The sequence below is a fragment of the Centruroides vittatus genome, unplaced genomic scaffold (assembly GCF_030686945.1).
Source record: "Centruroides vittatus isolate TY-2023 unplaced genomic scaffold, ASM3068694v2 contig_680, whole genome shotgun sequence".
NCBI lineage: Eukaryota > Metazoa > Arthropoda > Arachnida > Scorpiones > Buthidae > Centruroides > Centruroides vittatus.
In genome coordinates this window covers 2,876,102-2,890,813 of record NW_027122427.1, presented here as the reverse complement: position 1 = coordinate 2,890,813, position 14,712 = coordinate 2,876,102, and the positions used below count along the sequence as shown (strand labels likewise).

Here is a 14,712-nt window from a genome sequence, read left to right as displayed (position 1 = left end):
ATCTTTCTTTTCCATTTATTCTATACCTTCCAAATAGCATTTTCTAAAGAATAGATAGAATTTTTCAACAATTTCCATTAATATCGCCAGAAAGCCCAGTAAAGAAAACACTGATTAATATTTTTAGTCTGTCGACGTATTTTTCTGACACCATTTTATTAAATATTTGCGATGCAACACGTTAAAAAAAATTTATTTATTAACAGAATCTTGGTCAGTTTTTAAGAGCTTATTCATTGCGGAATCTTGTAATCTTTAACATTATTTTTTTTTTCTTTTATTAAAAACGAATCATTTTCTGAACATAAAGCTGCAATTTATTAAATTCAAGAGAACTTTTTGTATTTTATAATAAAGATGAAACCTATAATTTAAAGAATTTTTCTTTTAAGAAACTCAAAAGCGAATATAATTACATAATAATGCTGTTAAGAAGAGTCTAATTTCATTATTAACATTCTCGTACAATTTTATTAAAAATAAAACAACCCAATTCGTTCCAATAAAACTTTAAAATATTATTTTATTAAAAATAATTTTTAAAAATGTACATATTTTCATCTAAAATACACAAAAATTCCTATTTTGATGAAGTTTATAATAAAAAAATAACTTTTATTTTATTTTTTATATACAAAAAAAAACATATATTTTATAAATTAAATGGATTTTAAATTGATATTATTTAATTATTAATTAAAAGTAAAATTATAAAATATTTTTAACGTAATAATTCTATAGAAAAGTGATTTAAATTGAATGCTAAAATTTAATTAAATTATATAATATTTTTCGTAAGAATATATCAGTTAAATAGCTCCGAGAAATTATCAATATAAGAAAAAAAAGCATTCGTTAAGTATTAAATAAAAGAGAATAAATGTCAAGTAAAAATATATGACTTTAATTATATTTAAAATAAAATTATAATTTTTCCGAACAATTCTTTCAATTTTATTTAATTAACTCGCATATTTTCCCTTTAAAATATAAGTAATAATAATTAAAATGTATTAATGAATTTTGAAGTCGCAGACAGCATACATCTAAAAGGTTAGTCGCAATACCGTAATGAAAATAAAACAAATGTTTGATGTTATGTAAGATATTTTCACTCGGATAGTTACTGTATATAATGTATTCAAGCAAATACACGAAATTTATATTATAAAAGGTACCTTTATTTTATTTTAATAATAATAATAATACGTTTATAAATTAGAGTTATTATATAAATGATACAGCTAGAAAAACACTATTAAAGAATGATTATAATTTATATAGTTATATAACCTGTTCAAGACGGACGGAAAAATATTTGGTACCGGTTTACACAGATTTTAATGCAACAAAGATTTGTTTGTATACACAAGTCCTGTGTTTAGACACGCGTAAACGATTTTTAACGCAGATATCCGAATAAAATTGGGAAAAAAAAATAAAATTTTAAATACAGTAAAAATCTGTGTATACCGGAATTGCACACTACCGTTTTGGACAGGTTTTTTACTGTATAAGTCATATAGTAGCTACCGAATAAGTTAAAATCAAAGATTAAAAGCAGGCATAATGCCATCGCAAGTTGCTTAATTCCACTTCGTATTAAGATGGCTGTTCTATAAATAGACTGTGTGAAGTACAAGTTGACAGAAATGAATCGAACAGTTCTTATACGAAGGGGAAGAGAAAGAGAAAGAGGTAAGCGTTTTCCACTGTAAAAAAGTTTTAGAAAGATTTTCGTATCAATATGAAGAATAGAACCGTGATTTAAATCCAACTTTTATAAAAATGGATTTATAAGAAAATTTCGTGAAATCTTTAACCGAGAGAACGATTGCATTTTTTACCTATCGATTATTTTTAAAATACAAACAAAAATATAATTACGTCCATATGAATTTCTACGTAAACATCTTGTAAATTAACTAAAATATTAATATTTGTTTCAATTGCAAGATAAAAGTACATTTTAAATGAAATGTAAATCAGTAATTTCTACACGGATACAAATCTAAATATAAATCTATTTAACATTAATAATAAACATAATACAAATGGAAATGATCTGTCAAAGTTAAAACAAATAAACAAATAAATAATGCATTCAGCCTTGATTTAAAATGCATTCATTTTAACTATTCATTTGCAAGTTTTTATGGATTTTGAATAAAGGTTGACTCTGCATCGATATAATAAACATGATTTTTATGGATAGATAAAGCACTCGAAATATTAAAAACAATTTAAATAATATAAATTTATTACTAAAAATATATATATAAAGTCTCTGTTTTATCAGAAATTTTTAATTAGTTCGTTAAAGTAACAATTATTTTTGACATATAAATTAAAGGAACATGACACTTTCACGAAAATCTAAACTGAATTTATTAAACATTATCTCTTGTTTGATTTTTATTTAAATATTAATGATTTTTCTGACTTTAAATTCTAATTTCAATCTCAAACAAATTATCTTACATGAATATGCATCTAATAATTTATCACCAGATAATTATGAAGAAATTAACTAAGTTAAATACATTTTTGTCTTTATTAAAAATATATATTATAATATTTTAATTATATTATACAAAATGGATGTTTTAACGTTCAAAAAAGTCGATAATTAAAGCGTGTTTAATTTAAATTATACATTTTTAATTATAATTTTATTGACAGATATAATGTCTGCTGACATTTACAATTAAATGTCAGATAAATATAGTAACAAAATGATAAAAAAAAATTAAATAAAATAAAAATCCGCTATGAAATTTTCAATTTATTCTTTTTAAGTGAATGCTAAACTTCCCTATATTAAAATAACTAACAACAATAAATAATTAAAAATTATAAAGTATAATATCTATATGATTGAAGTCTCTTATTTTTTCGTAATTGAAATTTAAAACGCCCAAGGATAATTGTTTTTTTTCTCCTGAATATTTTATCCCGATTGAATTAATTAAGGAAATTGAAGACTCCTGTTAAGGATTGTATCCTGTAATCTTAAATTTATGAACTTCACTTTGATATTAATGTGCAATACAAACCAAATTATTCATCTGTTCTCCATGATAAGAGAGGAAAGTGTTGAAGCACCCAACTAATGACATCAAGAATGACAGCTGAAGGGTGTGTATGTTGCCCAACCCAAAATCAAACGATTTCTTGTGACTTTGAAACGTCTTTGAATATAAATTATTATGTTGCTTGATAGAATTTAAATTAATTTTTTTTTAATAGTCAATTATTAGAAAATGATCCTTAATCATGAAACTTTTGCAACTTCTGAACTCAATGATATCACAGGATATATTTGAAGCTGATCTATATTTTCAATGTTTACAATTCCCTAAAGTATTTAAAAATGTAATTATAAAAACAGGAAACTAAAATTTCTTACATCTTTTTAGATATTAATTACAAATTAATATATATATATACCCCTAGAGGTGCTTCAATAATTAATCTGACAGTGTAATTGATAGTTGGATACGTTACGACGTTCACACTAGCAAATACGATATATCAATCTAACTGAATCTTCCATTGAAACTGATGAATCCCATTCATCAGTTCGACTGACAGTTGCAACATGTCATGGTCATGCTGCGTTCACACTAGCAAAACTGATGTTTCAGTCAAACGACAGAAAGACTATCGATAAGTTCACGCCGACAGTTCAGATCTACAACTCCACAGGTCTTTTGATATCTGTCAAAGTTTTACTGATACCTTACAGTACTAAACTCTAATACGAACAGACATTAAATTATAACTATTATAACTAATATTTTAAAGGACATGTTTAAAAAATAAAATAAAATTTTTAGCTAGAAAATTATAAAAAAATTTCGTTCTTGTAAAAACAATCAACAAACTTTATAAGATTCCTTATCGAAACAATGAAGATTAGATGAGGACATAAAAGTCTTCAACTAATTTTATACTCTTCGTTATGAGTTTGACAGCCTCCAGATTATTGCTAGAGGATACAGAATTTATAATGAACATTGCAGACAAAGCAGTACTTGGCCCTGACATTAAAATTTAGTAAAAAGAATGTTTATTCTCACTACTGTAACTCAACCAAATTCGAGGAATCAATTACCACCATACAGATATATTTATAGATTTCAGGTTTAAATATTCAAGATCTAAAAAGGTCGTTTTTTTGTTAGTAAACATTACTGCAGAATTTATAATTAATAAATAAAAAAAAAACTATTTGAGTCGCTTCACGCTGATAGCTACAGACAAAATATTATCAATATATGCAGATCGAAATGAAATTATTGATCGAATATTTTAAATATTTCTCTTCAATATATAATATATACGTCTTAAAATATTTAAATCTTCATCAAAATTACATTTTTTTTATTGACAATAAAATTTAATTAAAAACTGAGAAAACCTAAACAATTGGAACTAATATAATTTCATTGTTTTTTTTTTTACGTTTTTTAATTGTTTTATTTTGTTTCTTTTACAATATGCAAAACACTGGAATTTTAAGAGAAAATTTAGTGAAAAATCTAATTTTATTTATAAATTATTCAGGATAAATTAGAACTAGAATAAATTAGAAATTAAAACACTTAGAGGAATTATTACAAATTGCGATTTTTTCATATAGTAAAACTAATCTTCCATTTCAAAAAATACCTTTCAATTGTTTTACGTGATAATTTCAATTATTTAAACGTGTACTAAAATCATTATTAAGTCTTATACTTACAAATAGATCGAATTTATTTCATGATAAAATATTCTCTATCGAAAATTACATTACAAATGTATCGTACGATTAGATTCTTATATAAAGATTTGGACTGGATTAATGGGATTAAGCGATGCAACACAAGGGCCGTCTGCCAAGAGAAGATACCTCCCGGAAGGACTTTCTGTGAGCAGCTGGTCCCTATTTAAGTGTTAGGCAGGTGAAGAAAATCCGGAAAACACCACGCGATCATCGTGGTTCCACTGGGTTAATCCACTTGGTCAATGGTGAGTTCTATGTAAAATGCTTTCGTATTTAATTTTAGTAATGTTTAAGACGTTTTAAATATGCGATAAAATTTTAATTTCATACGAATATTGTGAAACTAACGAGTAAGCAAAATAAAAGTTCCACACTTCAAAATACTCTATAATAAAAATATGAAATGAAACGTAAGATTTCTACTTAATTATATAACTGTGTAAAAGGATTTTCCTCTCAATTCACACACACAAAAAATTCTTCTATTGCAATGACGCTTAATTTAAATATTATTTATATTTGTATTTTGTTTTTCTTTAATGAAATTTAAATTCATAAATGTTTAATGTTTATTTATTCCACTTTTGATATATCGGAATTAATAAGATATATATATATATTTTTTAGAGCAATATATTCCATTATCTAAATTGGAATCGTTTGTATTTATTCAAATTTAAATATTAAAATATTTTAATTAATAGCTGTTTGCTAATAAATGATCATATAATTATTTTAGTTCATTAATTATATTATATGACAACATCGCTTTAATTATTTCTATGATAAACAATTGTAATATTCTAAAGTTATTCAATAAACATGGAATCTTGTAAACATCAATTCTATCGAAACATTTTATAAATATTGTTTACAATTTTTTTTATTTAAAATTAACATTAATTTCAGTGATAGAACTTATTTTAATTACAGAAAGATTCCTTTTTGAAAAAAGTACAATAGATTTTTAGATAGAATACATTTTTTTCCGACAATTTGATGAGGATAAATAATAACCAGTGTAACTTTCACTGGTGGAATAATTATTGTAGATATTTAATTAATTACAATAAAATTTTTAAGAATTTTGAAGTATGACCTAGTAATTATAATAATTAGATAAATTCATTAATTTTTAATATCCTGCCTTTAATTTATTCGATCCTCAAATTGTTCAAAAACAGAAATTAACACACTCTTCGGCATTAATGTTTATTTTTGACAAACAATCTGATCCTTAACATTTAAACAGAAATGCTGTTAAGGACCTGGATAAAGATCTACGTTAGACTTAAAAATCTATATATTGTGATTTTATTAATTTATATAGATTATAAGATTTAAAAATGATTTTAAATCAATGAAATACTGGAAAATCTCACGCAAAATAACAATTACCGATTTAACTTTTTCGTGTAGTACAGTGTAATAATCATAATTACAGCATAATTGATGATCGAAATTGTTAATGAACGTTATTAATATATTAAATTTTTACAATTTTAATTAATATTTTAAATCTTTTACGTGTTTTTAAGAATTTTTTAAAAAGAAAACAATTTTAAATTCGATTTAAATCAGAATTAAATTGAATATGACCGTTATCAATATTTCAATTGAAATCACTGATTTCTTTATTCTTTTTCGGTCTTCTTATACTGTAAATAGTGTAGAAAGATGAACTTCACGTGATGAATTTAAGAACTGACTCGTCGTATTAATTATATTTAAATGAAAAACAATGGCGCTTGTAAAATATTAGTGGTATTTAGTACGCTGATGTTAATCCTTCATACGATCAATGAAGAAGTAATACCCTTTAGCAACAGTTACACCATTAAATCATAAGCCCGATCTATTCAATTATAGACCTACTTGAAAATGATTTCAGTAACTGAGCTGTGAAAGCTTATGTAATAAATCAAATGGTATTAAGTTTGAAACTTGATTTAAATATAATCTTCGTGTTAATTTGAGCAAAACAGATAGATATAAAAGATCTCAAATATAGTCGTAGTCAGCAAAAAATAAAAAGAAAATTTCTGGATATTCCTCTATCGAAAATCAAGAAAATATCTTTAAATAAAAGAAGAAATATGGGATTAGTCTTTGATATAAGTCTGATATATCTGCAATTTGAAATCTAAAAAGAAAAAAAAATCCTATTACTCATCAATCAAGTGAAATTCAATTTCTCAAAATCCTAGGATATATTTATTAAGCAAAAGCAGCAGTGAAGAAATAGATTAAAATTTCTCGATATAAGAGTAAATTTCGCTTGTTATAATTACATTTTCTGGTTAATGTAACCCTTGGTGCCAAGATGGCGGCTCGTCTCCGATTCCAGCAAGGAAACAGTGGCACGCACGTTCTAACCTAACCTATTCTAATAAATTACCATAATTATTAGCAACCGAATTATTAGAATAAGTTAGGTTAGGTTAGAACGTGCGTGCCACTGTTTCCTTGCTGGAATCGGAGACGAGCCGCCATCTTGGCACCAAGGGTTAAATTAACCCATTTTCTAAATTGTTATTTTAAGAAATTATTTTATAAAATTCAAAATAATTTTCTGTATATTTTTTAAATTAATTTTTAGGATATAACATTATATTATATAGGTCAATTAGAAAAAGTTTCGTATTGATTTCTACTGTAAAATGCACTTGACAGTAAACAAAACTGTTTTCTTTTTTTCCAACTTCGAAATTGGATAAAACTCAAATAATTTTTACTTTTATTATATTTACTAAAGAAATTACGAAAAGTTGGCAATTATCAAAAATCCTTCTTTCGTTTGACTTCTATATATTATTAATTTCTAATTTTATTGTAGAATATTATCAAATTTTACTGTTAAAAATGCTCAAAATGGCTCCATTTTTAAAAAAAACCTTTATGCAAAATCTGGAGATTGTGCTGGAAAAAGCGAAAATAAAATAAAATTTACATTTATTTTCTAGACGTTTATCTTAAAAAAATCGGTGGTGAATCCAGTCATATTCAACGATCTGCTAAAGCAATTTTGTTGAATCTTTGAACAGGGAGACGTTATTGGTCGACATTTCTTATCTTTTTAAAGCACATCTTCCAGATCACTATAGAGTTTTTGAGTATGAGAATGTTTTTCAACTTCAAATATATACAGCGTAAAGGCTTGGATGAAAAAGAACATACAAAACTTTGTAAATGTACACATTCGAAATGATGAAATTTACCATAAATCCGAAATGCTGTATGATAAATTTCAGTGTCACATTTGGTACACTTTGCATGTTACACAGCTGAACCGGCTAATAATTTGGTTGCTAATAATTATGGTAATTTATTAGAATAGGTTAGGTTAGGTTAGAACGTGCGTCCCACTGTTTCCTTGCTGGAATTAGAGACGAGCCGCCATCTTGGATACCTAAGGTAACATTAACCAATTACATTTGATAAGAGAAGGTAATTGTATTTCATGTTTCATCATTCACTAAATATCGTTTCGAATTCGGAATATAAGGCATTTCTTTCCAATCCATTCTATTTTTATATTGATTTTTTTAAAAATTTTAGATGAATTTCTTATTTTTCTTTTCCATTTTAAGTTTAATCTTGGATTTTCTGGCTAATTTAATATTATCGGAATTGTTCAACGGTTTTTCATTGTTCAAATGTGTAGAATATTAATTAAACTAGTATACAAAACATGGGATTAAAGAGATTCCAATATATCATTAGAATGTTGATATAAATACACTATATAGTGTAGAATCCAGTGAGATAAACAGGAGATATAACTGATCATCTTTCCAATTTGAAACAATGTAATTTGATCTCTTATTCCTCTTGTCGTTGACTTTCCACTTATGTGTAATGAAAATAATTTACAGTATGTTATGTAAGCTTATATGCATTTCGAAGATGATTTATATCCATAAATTTTATTTCTTTCCATTCTAAAAATATGATTCTTGAATGGAAATTCATCTCTAAACTTGAATTTCTGGTATATTTTCCAATTGAAATTATTGATTCTGATGTAAAAATGTGTCGTTAGGGAAAAAATATTTGTAAATATTTCGAGGTAGATTATTAAAATTGCAATTTCCTTCCTAAAAAAATTATTTTTAACGAATATAAATACGCGTTACTAAATATATTTACTTGAAAAATTAGACTTGAAAACGAGTTTTTACTTATCAAAATTTCATAAGATGCCAATTTGATAATATTAAAATATTCAAAGATTTTCGAAAATCTTATAAGGAAATATTCTTTCGTGGATTCAAAATAAAATTTGTAGTTTCTCGTTTTATCGGGAGAATAAATCGTTATATAAGACATAAGAATCTGAGAATTAAAAAAACTCTTCATAAGCAATTTCGAATAAACTACTGGAATACAGAGGTTGTAACAATAGAATCTAATATCCTCAGATTTATCTTACGTAAGTCTTCCTTTAAAAAATATGGATTAAACGAACCGAAAACCATTTTTTCACCGATAACTTTCCCAAAAATCAGCTGTTTTAAAAGTTTCTTGTTTAAAAAAATAATAATAATATTTACAGCAACTAAACACTCCCTACAGCCGAAACAAAGGATAAGTAACAAGAAGTGATATCGGGCTGTTAAATATTATCATAATCAATTTATCAATAGATAATGTAACCAAGTAACACTTTATATTTATTGAAAAAATATTAAGGTGATGATTTCATCAATTAAAAAGTAATCATATCTCCGATCAAAGCTTTCATGTACAGTTAATACCTCTGTAACTTTCGATTTCTGTACGGATGATCCGGAATCTTTTTCTGAATTAAATTTTAATAAATTCCATTTCTGTGGCTATCTTTCCGTCCAGCTTCTCCTGATCATCTTTCACGGTCTCCATCTTCTTAAAAACGACAACTATCATCCCGGGTCGGTCATCAATTTCCGTTTCATCTTCGAAATCAGATCAGCCATATTTGTAGACAGCTTGGACATCTTTCTATCAATTTAAGTGGTTGCAACAGTCCATCCATTTATTAATGATATCAATCATTTCGATCCTTAAAAATCCCATATTTGAAATTAGTTTTAACGTAAACACTGGGGAGAGTGAAGTGTTTTAAATTGATCTCGTCATGAAAGCGGCAATAATTGCTTCCGTTACAAGATCAACTTAACTAATTAAATTATCTAATTAATTGAAAGAAAAAAAAATATTGAAAGTTTCCAAACTCAAGAAACCTTGCTGAAATTTATCGAAAATCTTAGAGCTATCAAGAGCTCGTATGGAGCATGGAATTTAGCGGTTCCAATTAAGGGCCTTTTGCACCTTTACGGGCCCGTTTTGTCATTATTTTTTTGTTTTTTAACGAATAAAACACGTAGAATGTTTCCTTATTAATAAAACAAAGTCTTGGTGATTTTATTTTTTTAGTGAAAATAACATTAAATTAGAGGTGTAGGGACCGCTACGAACCTCTAACTCCTTTTTCTCAATTGCCCTGGAGCTACGTCATATACTCTACGTAACACAAGATTCACTGTTAGGTGGTACAGTATATATTAAGTATAAAAATAAAATTTTGTATAGATGAAAATACATATTATATGATATTTTAATGACGTGTGTATATTTAACACATATCTATTATCAGTTAAAAATAGAAAAAAAAATACTTAAAAAACACTTACATAAAGGATGCTAAAGATTGAAATCTGTAATCTATTTATATCCTTTAAACAGAAATTAAGCACTCAAAGGTTCTAATAAACACATGCACATAAATTTAGCACGGGTATTTATGTAAATTCCACCAATATCATTTATTAAATGTGCCATACGGATATAGTTCGCAAGTTATCAAAATCCAGCTTAAGTCAGCATATTCATGACACATTTTAAAAAAAAAAAATCCTACTGAAAATACATTATTCCAACATATGGTATTTAATCTGTGTCTTCTATTCTTACTTTTGCCTTCTGAAGTAGACATATTTAAGTAAGTAAATAATAATGCAAGCTCATGCGCTTATAAATAGCACGATAAAGATATAAATAAAATGATTTAATATATATATATATATATAATAATGCATTATACGTTTAATTAAAATATAAATACATAATTAAATTTAGCGTTTAAAAAAGAAGTCATCCCATATTTTATATATTAATATATATAGTTGTATTAATGTTCAGTTAACGGAATTGAACGTATTTAAAGTTTTTATTTTTATTAAACATAAAATATTATTATTCATTATAAAATTCTTCCTTCCGTTAAGAGGTAATTAATCGAAGAGATACATTAGGATCGTATTTTTTAATACAATAATTTGCACTTTTTACACACCTTAATTAATTTTAAATCAGAAAAATTACCTTCATCTACTTACAAAGAAGATAATTCGAGGAGTTAAAGAAAGAATTTTTTAAATCTGAAATAAATTAAGATCCGTTTTATTTTTATTTTCTACTTAAAAATAAAAAAAAGAGAATTTTCTCATATATATATAGAATTTTTTCTAATGCAAAAGGAAAAAATTTATCAAATAAGCAATTTCGTGCGAGAGAGAATAAAAAAAAATCGATGAAAACATAGTTTTAAAATTGCATAAAGAATGTTTTTAACCCACCAGTTGCTCGAGAAACTTCTTCATAAATGTTTTAAGAATAAGAATTAATAAATAATGTCCATCGTCACACAACACAATCGGGATAATAAATATCCTTTGCCTAAGTTGAAGATACACGGTGATTATCAATCTCTGACAGTTTATCTAAGATACTCGAGACGGCAATACTCACCCGGACGAACTAGATGAACGACATTTCGCTAAAGTCACTCGTGACAATGTCTCCTATCCGAAAGACCCGGTGACAGTTCTAGCATCTGCCTTCGGGCAACAGGCTATGCACTTGCAACGTCGTCATGGCAGCTCCAGAACTCTCTACCTGCCTCGTCGATGCCTTAGTCACGTGGGATGCTTGCAGTGATCCTGGTGGACATCGTCTATCTAAATCATTTTTCAATTTTTATCATTCGATTATTAATATAATTATCTTCACCTTCGTTAATTTACGTAAATTAAATCGTCCCCTTCCGTACCAAACTTCTGTCATTTTAAAAAAACAAAAGTGCAGATTGTTTTCTAATATACAAGTCGGCCATGTTGATTTTCAGATGATTGCTAAATACCCTTACCGTTTTAAAATTTATTAATAAATTATTTACGAATAATTACGTGATATTTTTACACTTTTCTCTACCGTAAAATGTGATAAAATCTATAAAATGCATAAAATTATTATTATTATTATTTTTTTAAATATTTTCTGACGTAAACAACACAAAAACTGGCAAGATAATTCATTTTCTGGCAGACACTGCATAAAAATTCTTCTTATAAACATTAAATTAATTATTTTTATTTAATCATTTATCATTTTTGTGCCATTTCGAAGAGAAAACCGTACGTTTTTACAATTATACCGTCACGTACAGTAAATATAAGTTGTTTTTTTTCTCATGTACGAAGGTAATGTACTGTACGTACAGTACGTTATATAAGATGCGACAACTTCAAATGAAATGGAGAAACTCGTGTATAGAGAGACTTTTAACCATATACTTCATCGATTTTTCTCGGTAATGCTTTTAAAGTAAACAACTTTAACGAATGATATAAATTTATACGTTTCTACTTAAAACCGTCGAATGGTATTAAATGATAATTGATGCTTTTATCTAAAACTTCAAACATTAATGCCTTACGAATTTATAACGGTTCTTGCGCTATTGATTTAGGCGACAGTTGCCATCACAAATTTCGAATGGTATAAACTTAAATTATTTGAATAGATTGAAGCAAATCAATAAAAATGGCGTCGAAAGTTGTTCTTAATTTCTTCTTGACATATCGTGAGTAAAATAAGTATAAAAATTGTCAAAGAATTTATCTGAATCGAGCAACTCCTGCAAGACGAGAATGCGATGCCTTCTGACGTATCGATTTTCCCTTCTTTTTTTTATATTTTATTTAAAAAAAAGCAAGATTTTTCGAAGTAGTAAAATTATCATATCATCCAAATGCAATCTGATTACAAATAGATAATGATAATTTAGAAATATCATCATGATTTATTTTGATGGCCATTCGCTGTGTTATATTTATTAAAATCAATATTAAATATATATATATATATATATTTTTTTTTCCTCCTTCGATAAAAATTTACATATATCATTTTAAAACGGTTCCTTTCTTTATACAATAAGGTTAAATTCATAAGAGCTATATATATATATATATATTTTTTAAATAAATAAATCGAATTTTTTTATTAATTAAACGAAAACACCTCAACACTTTCTAATTATTTTAAATTTGTACATCGACGATCGAATAATTTTAAACGCTTTCAATTAAAGAATAGGCGTGTTTATTATTTTTAAATATTAATTTTTCTTAAAATAAAATGTATTATTAATAACAATTTCTAACGTCAAACCTTAAGTATCATTAAATACTCATAAAGGTCAGTTTGAATTTTTGCATTAAGAGCCAAGCATTTTGTCTTTCCCCCCCCCTTTTAAACACAGATTTTTGTATAAAAAAATGCTTTTAGAAAGTAAATAAACTGTTTTTTTTATTAATTTTTATACTTAAAAAAATTTAACTCGGACTATAATTTTTTTAAATTAAGAAATTGTAATTAAGTTTTCTTAAAATCAGTTAAAATTTCATTAAAATAAACCACTAGATTTAAGTTATTTACTAAGCTAAAACACTGTAGAAAATGTAACAATTAATAAATTTTTAAGTTATTTAAACGTAAGCAAGCTCTTTATATATATATATATATATATAAATCGTATTATAAGTTATAAAAGAAGAATATTTAGATAAAGTTAAAGTTTATTTATTACAATAATCTATTCCTTGTTACGAAAATCACTAGAAAACATGGAATAACAAATAATACAAATGTGTAAAATGCATTTCGTAAGATGTTACGAAAGGAAAATAACCAAAAATGTATAAATTTTCTGTCGAACGTATTTAAATTACAATCGTTCGAAGTCAGTAAGTAACCTTGCAATGTTTATAATGCAATGTTTATTATGCAATTTTGTCCGAGAGAGAGTAATTTATGAACAGTAATTATCTCTAATTGCTATGATAGATGAGATTCTTTTCATAATTTTTTATTCACAGTTCAGCAGTTATCAATTAAATATATTTATAATAATAATAATAATTACAAGAGAAAATTTATGATACGAAGAAGAAAAACACGATTTTTATTTTCGTAAATAAATAAAAGAAAATTTTAAGTTTCGACGACGTAAAAATATTTTCCTTCTTACAATATGTACAGTACATGCGTTTAAAATTGAACATAAAGATATATATATTTTTAAAATATATATATTTATGCTATAACTGAGCACATTTCGAGCGAGGAAAGAATTTCTTCAGTTTGGGAATGATGTATGATGTCAATAGTTTGAAAATGTTTTTTGTTGAATTGTCATTTAACGGTCAACAAACGTTAACCTCAATAAATCTCCATCTAAATATTTTATAAATTATGAAACTTGTCTGCTTACACTTTCTTCCACGAAAAATTTAGTAATTGGATGTCTTCGATCGGTTAATGTTACCTATGGTTCCAAAATGGCGGCTCGTCTCTGATTCAAGGGAACAGAAGAAAGAAAACAGTGGGAACGCACGTTCTAACCTAACCTAACCTATTCTAATAATTTGGTTGGTAATAATTATGGTAATTTATTAGAATAGGTTAGGTTAGAACGTGCGTTTCCACTGTTTTCTTTCTTCTGTTCCCTTGAATCAGAGACGAGCCGCCATTTTGGAACCATAGGTAACATCAACCCTTCGATCATTTACGAGGCTAATTAAAATTACTAAAGTATTAAAAATTCGCTGGATACACAC

General features: G+C 26.0%; 1 protein-coding gene across 4 annotated transcripts in view; it reads right to left on the bottom strand.

Annotated features, from left to right (window-relative positions):
• LOC136980185 (histamine H2 receptor-like) overlaps nt 1–11,722 on the bottom strand; it is a 58,223-nt gene extending 46,501 nt beyond the window's left edge. For 2 of the 4 annotated variants that reach the window (XR_010881511.1, XM_067276244.1), the window contains exon 1: nt 11,561–11,722. Coding sequence is in view for 1 of the 4 variants with exons in the window: in XM_067276243.1 (XP_067132344.1) it covers nt 11,389–11,412 (24 nt within the window). In the remaining 3 variants the exon portion in view is untranslated. The other 2 variants (XM_067276243.1, XM_067276246.1) reach the window with 2 other exon arrangements.
• Between the last annotated feature and the right edge of the window lie 2,990 nt (nt 11,723–14,712).